Genomic DNA, 13,847 nt, shown 5'->3' with positions numbered 1-13,847 from the left:
TAAATAAAAGCAGGAGAAGAAAAGAATTAAGCTTCCCCACACCACTTCCCTGTGTCTCTCCAGGATATTTTAAAATTTAGGGTATCTTCAGATGCTGAGATGGTCAGTAACAGTAAGGTAGCACAGAGTGTAAATCAGGCCTCGGTGAGTGTGGGAACAAGCATCAGGCAAGACTGGGAGTGAAGCAGAGAGGTGACTGGGAGGTGAGGTAGAGTGGGCAGGAGCAAGTGTGTGCAATGGGAAAATGTCACTAAAATGTGCTTGTTTGGTTTTGTGCCTAAGTAAATATAAACTGCCTTAAACTCTTGACAGGTTTCTTGTAGTTTTGGTAATCTGGCTTGCTCATCTGTACTAAGTTCAGTCCTACTCTTGGCTTCCAGGTTAGCAAATTGAAACGCCACATCCGTTCGCACACCGGGGAGCGCCCGTTCCAGTGCAGCCTGTGCAGCTACGCCAGCAGAGACACCTACAAACTGAAGAGGCACATGAGGACCCACTCCGGTACTGATGCCATGTTCTCTTTGTGTCAGAGTGCTGAGGCTACTGTGTCTGCTGATACACAGCAAGCAAATATTATTGTGCAGTTTAATATAAAATCTTTATAAAGCGTGTAGCTGTTGAGAAGGCACCGTGTTTTGCAAGCACTTGCAGATTTATAACCTGATGAAATTACTGCACTGAGAAATGAGCTTGGAGGATTCTGATTTCTAGTTTGATTGTGAGGTGGTAAAATGCAGGCACCTCTAGTATGAACAGAAGAAACTTCTGTTGGCAGTGTTCTAGTTAGTTGAAGGGTAGAGCCATTTGCAGTTTCATGCTTCAGTGCATTTTTAAAAGCATCCCATGCATGTTTGTTCATAAAGATGCTAATTTTTTCTTCAATATAAATAGGGATGATTTTAGCACAGAATGTGACTGCAGTGCCAAATTAATCATATTGCTAAAATTGAAGGGGGGAAAGATGCCCTTTTATGTATACATGAACATTCAGAACTTCCACCCAAAAAAATCTCATGTCACTTGCTCTCTTCTGGCAGCCTGCATACAGTATTGCCTGCATTTCTCAGAGTAAGAATAATTTCACTTCCTTAAGGATTCAACTTCAGTTTCTTTGTAGAAAGATGCTTACTGGAGCTACAACTTGCAGAGAAAGATGCTATTGAGAGCTTTCAAGAATTACAATTTCTGTTGTCTAGCTGCATGTTTCAAGTTTCTGGGAGGTTGTTTGGGACTTCTTAGTGAGATTTCTTTTTAATAAAAGTACTGGTTCTATTTTTTCCTGAAGGAGAGAAGCCATATGAATGTTACATCTGCCACGCTCGCTTCACCCAGAGCGGTACCATGAAGATGCACATTTTGCAGAAGCACACGGAGAATGTGGCCAAATTCCACTGTCCTCACTGTGATACTGTTATAGCGAGAAAGAGTGACCTGGGTACGTGTCTCCCAACTGTGGCCATGTGCTGAAGATGGTACAAAACTTCCCAGAATTAGAGTTCACAAAACCCAACCACTGCCTCTTAACCCATTACCCAGTCTGGTAACTGCACAACATGAAGCACAGCTTCACATCTGGGCCTGGTAACACACACCTTTAGCTTACCATGGCTGCTCCAAGTTAGAACAATTTTCAGTTTCTTCTCATTATTTGATTTTTTTTTTCCCCCAAGCATACAAGGTAAATTACTGTTTTCCCATAGATACAAGGCATTTATTGAACTCGGACTGACATTTTGACAGCATAAGGATTAGGATCTGAAAAGCAAGATCACTTGACTTAACCTCCTGCACATTGGAGGCCATTAAGTTCCATGCAGAGATATTTTCATCAAGTTAAAAGGTTTGAATTAGGCCAAGCATTTAACTTTTCAGGATTTGGAGCTGTGTGCTCAAAAAAGCCCTGAGTCCTTGCAGTAGGACATTGCTGATCTAGAGAGCAGTACCCAGTGTGATTCCAGCAGGCAAGCTCTTACATTTCTAGAAGGTGACAAACAATATTGTGGCCAGAGCAGCTGAGGGGAAGGAGCCATGATTTGGCAGAACTTTCTGTCTTTAAGCAGAATTATCACCCAAGTAATGGGAAGGCAGGCTCCTTTCCAGTAAAGACAAGTGCTACAGTGAGAGGCAGTTTGAGAGGAAGGCAGTCAGTTGATGTCAGGAGCAAACAAGCTGATTTATAACAGAGGAAGACCAATGTTAGCTATGAAGAATTTTTCTTCTAATAATGCTTTAATCTACCCTAAGCTACCTCGTGCAGCTGTGGTATGCTCTTAGTTGGAGGATTTTAAAGAAGTGACTAAAACCTCTGTTGGGGATTATCTGTTGGTATCCCTATTGCCTTCTAGTCCTGTCACTCTGACTTCTAATCCTGCAGAAAATCCTGTTTCCTCCACTGAATTACCTGGCTTCTGGCTGTATCCAGGCAGTTCAAGTTAGTCTTAAACATAACAGTCCACAAGACATTTTAGTTTGACAATCATGTGTCATCAGATTCAAATCCTTAATCAGCACAGATTGCAGCTAATAACCAAATATGGAATCCTGTGGAAAATCTTAATAGTTTTTGCAAGCTCTTGCTCTGTTTAGAAATTGTTCTAGTTGGTTTTACTTGAAAGTCCTTCAGGTTTTTAGTTGAATCCTAAGTTAACTATTCCACTGTTTCAGCTGAGCTTGGGAGGGAGGATCACTGAAGAGCCGTGGGATCATCTTTGATGCTAGGAAAGCCTTGGTGATGAAAACTTTTGATTCTTTTTCCTGTAGGTGTCCACTTGAGGAAGCAGCATTCCTACATTGAGCAGGGCAAGAAGTGTCGCTACTGTGACGCTGTGTTCCATGAGAGGTATGCCCTCATCCAGCATCAAAAGTCCCACAAGAATGAGAAGCGCTTCAAGTGTGACCAGTGTGATTATGCCTGCAGACAGGTGAGCTATAGGAGTGTTAGGACAGCAGCTGAAAGTACAGGTTGGAAATCTTAGCTGTTAGATTTGACCAGCTGTCAAGATCAAATTAGCTGTCTAAATTTTTGAAGGGTGTAAAGGAGAATACAAGTGGCCCTTTCTTGATGCGATTCTGTCCTGTACAGAAGAACCTTCTGATTCACAAACATGCTGTACCCGTTGACCAAGGGATAAGAGTCCGTATAGGATGGAAGCAGCTAGGACTGAATATGCCATGAACAACAATCAAGATGTTCTTGCATTGCTGTGGAATCATGCTTTTCCTGATACTAACAATAAAATTTTGGCCTTGTTTTAGCTGAAAATTCATTTTTCTGTATCCATTTATGCAAATTTCCATTTTTCCTGTCCATGCCAGGAGCGGCACATGGTCATGCACAAACGGACCCATACTGGAGAAAAGCCTTATGCCTGTAGCCATTGTGACAAAACCTTCCGCCAGAAGCAGCTCCTCGACATGCACTTCAAGAGATACCATGATCCCAACTTTGTCCCTGCTGCCTTTGTCTGCTCCAAGTGTGGCAAAACATTCACTCGCAGGGTAAGGGAGTATCTTTGGACTGGGGAGGGTTGGGGTGGAATGAGGCTTTTTTAGCCAAGGGGAGGGAATTGTTTACCCAGAAGGAAAGATGGATGAGGTACTGGGTAAAATGTGAGTCTTTTGATAGATCCCTTCTCTCTGAGGAGAAAAGAGAGAGAATTCAAAGTTGGTACCAACACACACTTGTGTTGACATAATGAGCAATGTGGAAATGCAACTTTGTTCATTAAGTTAATAAATGTACGCATTCCTCCTAAAGAATCTCTCTTTAAAAAAGCAAAAGACACAGTTACCAGAAATGTGTTTGAAAACACAGAGCCAGAATGTCTAATCTTGAATTTAATGCATATTTTAACTTTTCTTGTGTTTTTAATCTTTCACTGAGTAGAACACAATGGCCAGACATGCTGATAACTGCTCTGGCCTAGATGGTGGGGAAGGAGAGAATGGAGGCGAGACAAAGAAAGGCAAACGTGGCCGAAAGAGAAAGATGCGTTCTAAGAAAGAAGATTCTTCTGATAGTGGTAAGAACAGCTCAGTACCTTCTGAGAATTACAGGTCTGTGATTCACTGTGTGTGTTAGCTGCTGGTTTGCCAGTTCGGCAGGTCTCTTCTGGCACTTGAAAGAGTCTTGTCTGGTTGGCAAACACAGAATGTGGTGATACATGGCCAAGTATAGAGGGATGTACTGCCTGTGAGGGATAATATAGATTCTGCTGTCCCAAGCCTGTTCCAAGACAGTAGTTTAAAAAACACTGTCTCACACCCCTCATGTCAGCTGTGCCATTCCTGTCCTGCCTGTGTGGGAAACTCTGTGGTAATTTTTTTCAGAGTCCCACTGTGGGACTCTGAAAGTCTGTGTGGTTTTTGCAGTGCGTTGCTATGAAATGTTACTTGATCATTCTTCACCATTACTGGTGGCATGTCCAGACAACTCCACCACTGAATAGTTTGGCTACTTCTGTGGGGGAAGGCTGGAGATTAATATGAAGGAAAAACTCAGTCCTAGTCCTGTCTCCTGGTAGATGAAAAACTTATCATGTCTTCAACAGGAAGAGCCAAGTAGAATCTCAAGACCAACCAGTTCAAAGATGGTTTTGCAAAAGGAGTGTTGCTGATTAGTCTTTTATCTCGAGTGCTTTATGTAATTAATTAAGGGGTGTAGGTTGGGAGAACAGGGATATTTCTGGCTAGACTGTGTATCTGAAAATCTTACATGGCAAACAAGTTTTAGGATGAGTATGATCAAATGATTTGCGAATCTTGATTCAAAAACTGTAGAAATTGATGCTTAAACTCGTATTTGTATAGATATTTGGAAAAATTATTTGTATAGATATTTGGGAAAATGTACTCGGTGAATTAACTAATTGTCCATTTAAAACATGAAAAAGTAATGGAGGCAGGGTAAAATAACTGATGGAAGATAATTCAAGATGTGGCATTCTGGGGTATTGCGTTCTTAAAATCTGGGAGTTCAGCCTGTTCTGAAAACTTTTTTATTTATTTATTTATTTAGTCTAAAACAGTTTTTTGTGGGGGAAGCTGGTCAAAAGTCAGGCTTATTAATGAGCTGATGATACACAGTAAATGATGGCCGTGATGTTCTGTGCTGAGGGAATCCCTTCAGCCTCAGTGGAAGCGCCAAGTGTGGGTTGAGCTCAGGAGTCATTTGGTAGATATGAAGAATTGACGAGTGAGAGCTGAGTAGCTGTAAGAAAGATGTGCTAATCACCTTCTTGAGGAATTGCCTTATTCACTGTTGTGTTTATTTGGTGATCTGCAGTTTCCTGAGGTTTGGCAACTACTAAATACCTAAAACTTAAGAGCAAAGCTGGGATGAAATAAACCTATTTGTGTTAATTTGAGGAGGGAGGAGGGGAAAGACTAAATAGTGAATGATAGTTTTGTCTCCCGGCTGCCCAGCATTAGAGAGAATGTTAATTGATAGTCGAGGGGAAATTGCAAAGAACCTCTAAAAAGGTGAGACCTGAGAAATCCAGTAAATAAATTCCTCATGGGAGATATCCCTTGAGTGACTGTAAAATTGTGCAGCATCTACATGCTTTCCCTTTAGTTAGATAAAAAGAAGTATCCTTGTGGCCCATGTATTCTTGGGTGAAGCTACTCCTCTAGTGAGCAGCCTTACACATTAAAGGACAATCATTTTGCTGTCCAAACAATATTATCCTCTTTGACATCTCTCACTGCTTTTTGTCTGCTCTGGTTTTGCCCAGAGCGTTCTGAACGTGTCAATGGGTCCTCACCTATTAACTTTAAGGAGTGCTGTGAAGAATAAAGAGAGCTTGAGGGGTAGGAGACTGGATACCTGTTGGGGTTCTTGTATTTCACAGAGATCCTGGAATGGCTGCTACAGCAATTTATGTGGGATGAACCTCTTTTATCCTTTTGCCCCTCTATTTTCCCCAGACTTCTTGAAATCACCTCATCCCCTCCCCCAAACCTTGTAAATAGTCCTGTGCTATCCAAAGTAGCCTTCCTCCTGCATGTTGTTGTGTCCCAGCCGATGGTATCAAAGGTGATCTCAAGAGCTGCTTCCCGTGACTCACTGGGATGGGTTTCATACCTGGTGGCTCTCCTTGAGTGTCCTGGACAAGAAGTTTGTTCCTCGGAAGCTGTGAATTCTCACCTTCCATTGTGCAATGCTGTGCCCTCTGTGTTGTTTGAGTGGGACTTGAATGGGCTGTTGGACCCTCTGATGGGCTTGGGAGTAGCCCAGAGGTGTTATTTGGTCTCTTGTGCTGTTGTCTCTGAGCTCCTTTGTGCATGTACAGAGTAGCTTTTACGACATAATCTAATATAATTAAATTGCCTTTTGCTTTCTGAAGGACAGCTTGTTCCTTCTAAGTGAGGGTAACAGATTAACAACCTGTGGCAACAGTTTCTGAACAAAGGCCTTACTTGCCTTCTTTCTCGGCTGAGTTGACTCCTTTAAATTCATCCCTTTTGGGTGGGATTTGATGGTGCTTCTCTGTAGATTAATATGTTTTATTCCTGTTTAAACTGAAGATTTATCTGACATCCTTTCTTACAGAGGAAAATGCTGAACCAGATTTGGATGATAATGAAGATGAGGAGGAGACAGCAGTAGAAATTGAGGCTGAACCAGAAGTTGAGCAAGAGGCTCCTGCACCACCTCCCAGTAAGAAAAGAAGAGGACGACCACCAGGCAAAACTGCTGCGCAACCAAAACAATCCCAGCGTAAGTCACTAATTGAAGCTTACCTTACCCTGCTTGCTTGAGCACCTTTTTCCTTGGATTTCCTTGGTTCTTGTAGATGTGATCCCTTCAAATGAGATTCTTTTAGAAGTAGGTAATTGTACTTGTCTCTACGTTGCTAAGAACTTACCTTGAAATTTGTTGCAAGGGTCATGAGGGAACATGGCCACTTCAGGCCATGCTAAAAAAGATAGGACATTATTTTTTGTTTAATATTGTTTCATTTCATTGTTGGGGAAACTGCTCACTTCTTTTTGTACCAGTTTTGTTGTCTCTGCTGACATATAGTCCTTGGGAAAACAGTGGTCAGTAAAAACATCATGGCATTCTTATCTGGCTAGCTTTTGCAGGTGTTGCCACAAATGAACTTGGCTTCAGGCCGTTAGTTTTGAGCAAGGACTGGTGTAGATGTTGTTTCAACTCTACAGGGATGTCCTTAAGAAGAGACATTGTAACTGTGTGAAGTCGAAGTAAATAAATTTGGGGCTCAAAGTAGGACAGGAAGTTAGATTCTTTAAGGAGATGGTGGCTTCCTCAGTGGCTTGGCTGTCTGCTCAATGCTACAAAGTATGGCCTGTTTTCTCTCTGGAATTATTCTGTGGAAACATTTAATGCTGAATTTTTCATCACTAAATTCCCATGAAATTTAAGTTTTGCCTTAGGCCCATGTATTGATATGGGGTTTGGTTTCATTCATTATTCTACAAAATCCATTGTTTGAAAAATGTTTTAGTATGAAAATGCACACTGGAACTGTTGTCCTGGGAGTCCATCTTCATAAAGGGGCAAGAAAATAGATGCTTGATGCTTGGGTGAGTGAGGTGGGGTGAATTGCTCCCCACTGTGGTAGTGCTTGCTGTGGGCCTCACCTTTCCTTGCCATGGAAGAATCTTAAGGATCTACCCAAGAGCTGCTTGAGGCATGCAGGCTGGCTCTGGAAACAGTAAAGTAATCTGTTTCTCCCCTCCTCCTCCTTTGTTTTTGCCCTTCCAGCTGCAGCAATCATTCAGGTTGAAGACCAGAACACTGGTGAAATTGAAAATATTATAGTTGAAGTGAAGAAAGAGCCTGATGCAGAAGCAGCAGAGGAAGAGGAGGAAGCTCAGCCTGCTGTAGTGGAAGCTCCCAATGGAGACCTCACCCCTGAGATGATTCTCAGCATGATGGACCGGTGATGGAGGAAGACCACGTTGGCTGACTGAACTGGCCTGGGCTGTGTTTAAGCGGCTCAAATCTATTTTTTTTTCCTTTAATCTTTTTTCTTGGCTTTGGGAAATGCATCATTTTAGACCATTTTACCAAACATACTGAGAAATAAAACGATGTTAGAATGTGATTTAACTAGAACTTGCTGTTTTATGTTAGCATTACAGGATCATGGAACATTAGGAAATATTTTGGAGTCCTTGAGGGTTTCCTCTGAGATGCTTGATTTAGTTTTGCTCTGAACTGCATTGTAAAGCTGGTCCAAGGGCCGTGTTTACATGCACCAAGTTTTAATATACAAAAGTGGAAGCCTTGACTAGAGTATGTGGAAAACCACTCCGGACTTGCCCTTCCAGTTCCCAGAGTCCTTGAGCCTCTTCTCTCGGTAGTGTTTTTAACTGTAAATGCAGACTTGGGAGGGTTCTAGACTTTTGAAATATTTTTTTGGTTGGTTTTTTGTTTTTTTGTTTTTTGTTTTTGCTTTCTCCCACTGAGTAGCTCCGGTTCTCCAAGTCAGCTGCACATGGTAGTTTTGGCATGCTCCAACTGGTTTCTGTCCTTAATATGCTTTGCTTTCTGCAAAGCATTTCTGTAATGGTCAAGCTTGTAAATAACTTTTTTTTTTTTACATTTTAATCTTTTTCCATTAATTAAGAGGTATGCAAAAATGCAGTTTAAAGAAACCCCAGTATTCTAATTCCTTTCAAACTAAGTGACAAGAGAATTGATAGAGTGTAAATGTTGGAAAAGCTGTTGATAAGGTAGAGAAAAAATGTACCCAGACTATTGTTTGCAGAACAAGAGAAACTCACATGTGAAATCTGGTTTTGAAGCACAAAAAAATGTATTTTATAGAAATTTAGACTGGCTTGGGTTAGAAGGCACTGACAGACCATCTAATTCTACCCCCTGCCATGGGCAGGGACACCTTTCAGTAGAGCAGCTTGCTCTGAGCTCTGTCCAACCTGGCCTTGAACACTTCCAGGGATGGGGCAGCCACAGTTTCTCTGGACAACCTGTGCCAGGGCCTCACCACCCTCACAGGGAAGAATTTCTTCCTAAGAGCCCATCTAACCCTGCCCTCTGTCAGTTTAAAGCCATTCCCTGTTGTCCTGTCTCTCCATTCCCTTGCCAAAAGTCCCTCTCCAGCTCTCTTGTAGGCTACCTGCAAGTTCTGTAAGGCCACAATTATGTCATTCCCAAACCTTCTCTTCTCCAGGCTGAATACCTCCAGCTCTCTGTCTTTCCTCATAGGAATGGTGCTCCATCCCTCAAATCATGTTTGCGGCCTCCTCTGGACTCGCTGTGGCAGTTTGATGTCCTTGTCCTAGGGATCCCAGAGCTGGATGCAGCGCTGCAGGTGGGGTCTCACCTGAGTGGAGCAGAGGGGCAGAATTCCCCCTTCCTGCTGCCCACAGGGCTTCGTATGCAGCCCAGCACACACCCCTGGGGCATATCCAGTCTCCCTCACCAGCTCCCCCAAGTCCCTCTCCCCAGGGCTGCACTGGATCTGTTCTTTCCCAGCCTGGACTGATCCCAAGGGTTGCCCCAACCCAGGTGCACCACTGTGCCCTGGGTCTTGTTAAGCCTCCTCAGATTTCCATGGGCCACTTCTTGAGCTTGTCCAGGTGTGGCCTTGGATGGCCTTGTCCTTATTAGTGTGTCACTGCACCCTAAGCTTGGTGTTACCAAACCTGCTGAGGGTGCACTCGATCCCTTCATCTATGCCATTAATGGTGATACTAAACACTGGTCCCAGTATGGATCCCTGAGGGACAGCAGTCACTGCTGTCCATCTGGAGTCTGACTATTGACCACTGCCCTCTGGATGTGACCATCCAACCAATTTGAAACATATAATTAACCTTTTTGAGTTATAATTTCACAAATACATTTTCTTTGCTCTGTCTTGTAGTTGTATTTTGTGTTTATGAATCCTATGTTAAGACAAAAGTGGTGATTTATAAGTGGGTCACTGCAGCCCTCAACCTGGGCCAGGAAATTTTATTAATAGGTCAGTAATTCTACAATTTTTGAATCTCTGATAAAGACAAAAAAAGGAATAATGTGAAATACAAATGATGCCTGTATATGAAAATGTCACATGTTAAAATATGTAAGCTTTTTATAGAGCCTCAGTCTTGCTGATTTCAAACAAATTTTTCTTCTATGTATCGCTTTTAAGAGAGCTATCAGTTTAGCTATCAGACTCTAGGTTGATGCATTTTTGTACTTAGCTGTACTGTGTGATATTTTTCATTATTTTAGGAAGCCAACATGGGAAAAAATACTGTTATAAAATATGTAATGGGGTTTGAAAGCTGGGAAGGAGAATATACTGCTGTACAGCTAATAAATAATAACGGATTAACACGTGTGCTCACTGGCTGCTTTCTTTGTGTACATCAACGGTGCGACCTGGCAGCCATCTCCAGATGGAAGAGCTGCTCTTCCCAGAAGGATGCTGTCAACAGGGACCAGCTCTTTTCTCGCTGCAGGTGTTCCCTCTGCCCCATGCCAAATGCAAGGTACCTGTCCATGACCTTAAAGCGGAGTGTGCTGCCCTGTGTGTAGGGGAGGGAGGATGTGAAATGCAAATGTTGGCATTCACAGCTTGAGCTTGGAGTAACATGGGAGTAGTTGTGACTTCTGTTTGTTTTGACTGTGATTTGATTTTAAATGGTTATAGCTGGTGGGTTTGTTAACAGGAATATTGTTTCCATTTCATTCTGGAAATTGAGACTGGTACTTGGGTGAAGTTTCTGTTGTTTTTTTTTTTTAGTTGCCTATGACAGCAGCTTAGAGTGCCAGCTGTGGGCAGTCACTGCAGGTTCAGGATAGTACCTCCTACTGCTGGTACAGAAGTCACTGCAAATGACACTACTTAGGAGACTGTAACCAAGCACAAGAGTTGCTAGTTCTGGTTTTCACTAGGTTTTTGGTGACTTGTTACCCTTGGTCTTTAGAGATGGTCCTTCTATGACTTGCCAAGGAAAGCCTGTCTGGAGGTGGAAGCTTGGAGTCCTGAGCAGGCTGGAGGTTTCCTGTAGCAGGTGCGAGAGATAAGGGCTGCTTCTGTGAGAAGTCAGGTCTGGCTGAGAAACTGGTAAATCCTCAAGTGCTTTCCCAGCTGGGCTTCTGCATTCAGGAGCCAAAGATGTCTCAGTCTGAGGCAGTGCTGAGATGGTTTTACATAAGCCTGGAGCTAGGGAGGCTTTGTGGTGAGCAGGAAAACCAAAGGTGTCCTTGGAATCTGTAAGGGGAACCACCATCATCACTTAAACCTTGTGGCTCAACCCAGTGGTGACAGGTGAGGTGTGAAGGATGGTGCAGTGGCTTTGTTTTAGGTGGTGCCACACGTGCCCCAGCAGAGCCCTCCATTGGCCGTTGTGAGTGTTCCATGTGCAGCAGCTCATGCTGTAGTACCCAGGCCTGGGTGACACCAAACCAGGTGCTGCAGCTCTCCTGGAATTCAGAAGAGCTGGGAGGAAGGTGGCTGTGTGTGAACAGCCTAATGAGAGGCTGAAAGGAAAAGAGCCTGAGAGATGTATTTGTCTGAAGACCCCAGGTGTGGTTGGTCCCGAGTGGCCTCTGTAGTGTTCATCTGAGGAAACACCACTCCATGAAGGGTTATGGGCTGTCACCATGTGCTGACCTCATGCTCTGTCCTTTGAGCCCTTCAAGTGCCTGCCCCTGAGGTGGCCCTGCCAGTGGCTTGGCCATTCAGGGCCCAGGTGAGCACTGCCACCCCAAGAGTCCATGACTGAGAGCTCAGCCAGGGTATGGGTGACTCTGGGGGGAGCAGGGCACAGCCCCACCTTTAGCCAAGCGTGGCCGACCCCTCCCACCAGACACAGGCACTGGCAATCCAAGAGGTTGTGAGACATGCAACATCCAGTCTCTGGCAGGTACCTGCCACAGGTGCCATCACCCTGCTGTGATGCCGTTGCAATTGCCTCTTCCACTGCCAGTGTCCCTGGAGCTGTAGGCTCAACAGCTCTCTGAAGCCTTAGCCTAAGGCACAGGGCAGCTTGCCACTGGGGTCAAGGTGCCCATTCCTGTGGGGGGGGTGGTTTCCAGATCAGAAAGGTGTAGGAGCAGCAATGCTGGGGCCTTGGCAGGCCTTTTCCAGCACCAGTGTTCCTGGAGCTCTAGGCTCTTTGGCTCTCTCACCCCTAAGCCTAGCCCTAGCCCTTAACCCCAATCTGAGGAGCAATTTCTGAGCAACTTTTTTACTATGATCTCATTCTAGAACTTTCTTCACAGAGCCCAGTAGAGGTTTAGTGAAAATGGAAGCTGACACCCTGTGGATGTCCTCCTTTGTTCCCCAGCCTCGCATGTTACCTTGCGATCTGCTCAGTTGACCTGGTTTTTCTGTGCTTGCTCAGTCAAGGGTCCTGTTACACAGACTGGGTTTTATTTGATTTGAGCTTGGGCTCCTGCCTTGGGCAGGGATCTCTGCTTGTGCCTCTTGCAGCCTTCTGGTTTGCCCTCAGAGGAGCTATTCATGAGAGATGCAGAGCATTATCCCAGCCAGATGCCGAGGACACGCATCCAAGGGCAGCATCCAAAGCCTGTATATGGACAGAACAATTCTGCTCAACCCAAGAGCTGTTACCAGTGCTGGCAAAGCTGGGCCTTGGGCTCTGAGTGGAAAGCCAGGGCTGGGATGGATCCAAGGAGCATTGCTGCCTCTGCCAGTGGCCTGGCCTGGCTGCCATCCCTGGTGCTTGGGCTGCTGTTCTCTGCTGGACACAGAGGAAGGGGGTTGCTCTGGACATCCTGATGTGCCTGTGCTTGCACAGAGGTAGAGAACACTTGTGCACATGGATGTCTGGCCCACTCCTGGAGTATATGTCCTGCTGCACTGGTGCTCACAATGTTCCAACATGTGGAACCAGTATTTTGGGGAATGAGCTTTGGATGCAGCTTGCCTGGAGCTCCTCTGTGCTTCAAGTCTTCCAGAGAAGCCATTCTGATGTGTGAAAGGGGACAGCTGCTCCCTCTGTGTCCTGAATATCCTGAATATGACAAAGCTGGGACATGGTGCCCTTTTGAAAAGTTCAGATACCAATAGCCTGGACTTCTCTCATCCTGGAAAAAACATGGATCCAGCCAGCACTGCTGCTGCTGGTGGCCCCTGACTCCACTGGGTTGTGAACACCCTGTGCCCTTCATCCTCCTGGTGCTCATTCATCTGCTGATGTAGCTCAGGAGGCTTGAGGAGGTGCCTCGACGGAAACTGGTCCGTGCCCTGAGCCATGTTCTCCCCCATCACCTCCTTGAGATGAGTTTTGTGCTGTGGTTGGGCTCTGTGAAGATGACGTCCCTGCAGGGAGATACTTCCTGCCTTTGCCTTCACACAGAAGGTGGTTTCAGAAGCTCTGTGGCCACAAATGCATGTGGCAGGAGGGCAAAGTCACCCATCCCTTCCAGGGACCACCTTCTCCTGAGTCATTCAATCTCTGGGAAAGCTCGGTGAGCTCCTGGTTGGCAGATTGGAGCCTGGAGCTTGGAAGTTTGTCAGAAAGGAGCAATTTAGGAGAAGCATCCTGATGGATGCTGGCCACAGGGACCCAGGCTGCCGGCTGAGAGCAGCTCTGCCTCTCTCTCAGCACCTTTCCTGAGACTCTAATGGGGCCAAGCTGAGCCAACAGTGGGAAATCTTGAGTCCAGGGAAGCTGTGCAGCATGTCATAGGACACAGTAGCTCTTCCTGGTCCAACAGCTTCCTGGATGAGTGCAGTGGTTGATGTGCTCAGTCCTGTTGCTCCAAGGAGGTTACTTGGCTTCTGCCTCTTGCCCTTGCTTTGGGACAGCAGTTTTGTCACTTCAGCAGAACACCTGGGGCATTTCTGTTCTGGAAAAGCCCTTCCTCCAGCATCCTGCCATGGGTACCTGCA

At 45.0% G+C, this 13,847-nt stretch overlaps 1 protein-coding gene across 5 annotated transcripts in view; it reads left to right on the top strand.

Annotated features, from left to right (window-relative positions):
- CTCF (CCCTC-binding factor) overlaps positions 1-10,316 on the top strand; it is a 33,970-nt gene extending 23,654 nt beyond the window's left edge. For all 5 annotated transcript variants that reach the window (XM_083870263.1, XM_083870261.1, XM_083870262.1 and 2 more), the window contains 7 exons: positions 381-501; positions 1,286-1,435; positions 2,761-2,921; positions 3,316-3,498; positions 3,887-4,022; positions 6,554-6,721; positions 7,733-10,316. In XM_083870263.1, the coding sequence (XP_083726389.1) occupies positions 381-501; positions 1,286-1,435; positions 2,761-2,921; positions 3,316-3,498; positions 3,887-4,022; positions 6,554-6,721; positions 7,733-7,914 (1,101 nt within the window). In that variant the 3' untranslated portion in view covers positions 7,915-10,316. The remainder of the gene's footprint in view (positions 1-380; positions 502-1,285; positions 1,436-2,760; positions 2,922-3,315; positions 3,499-3,886; positions 4,023-6,553; positions 6,722-7,732) is intronic.
- Positions 10,317-13,847: the final 3,531 nt, after the last annotated feature.

The sequence above is a fragment of the Zosterops lateralis genome (assembly GCF_965231275.1).
Source record: "Zosterops lateralis genome assembly, chromosome: 12".
Classification (NCBI taxonomy): Eukaryota; Metazoa; Chordata; class Aves; order Passeriformes; family Zosteropidae; genus Zosterops; species Zosterops lateralis.
The sequence above is the reverse complement of the archived record's forward strand: the minus strand, read 5'-3'. Positions and strand labels throughout refer to the sequence as shown.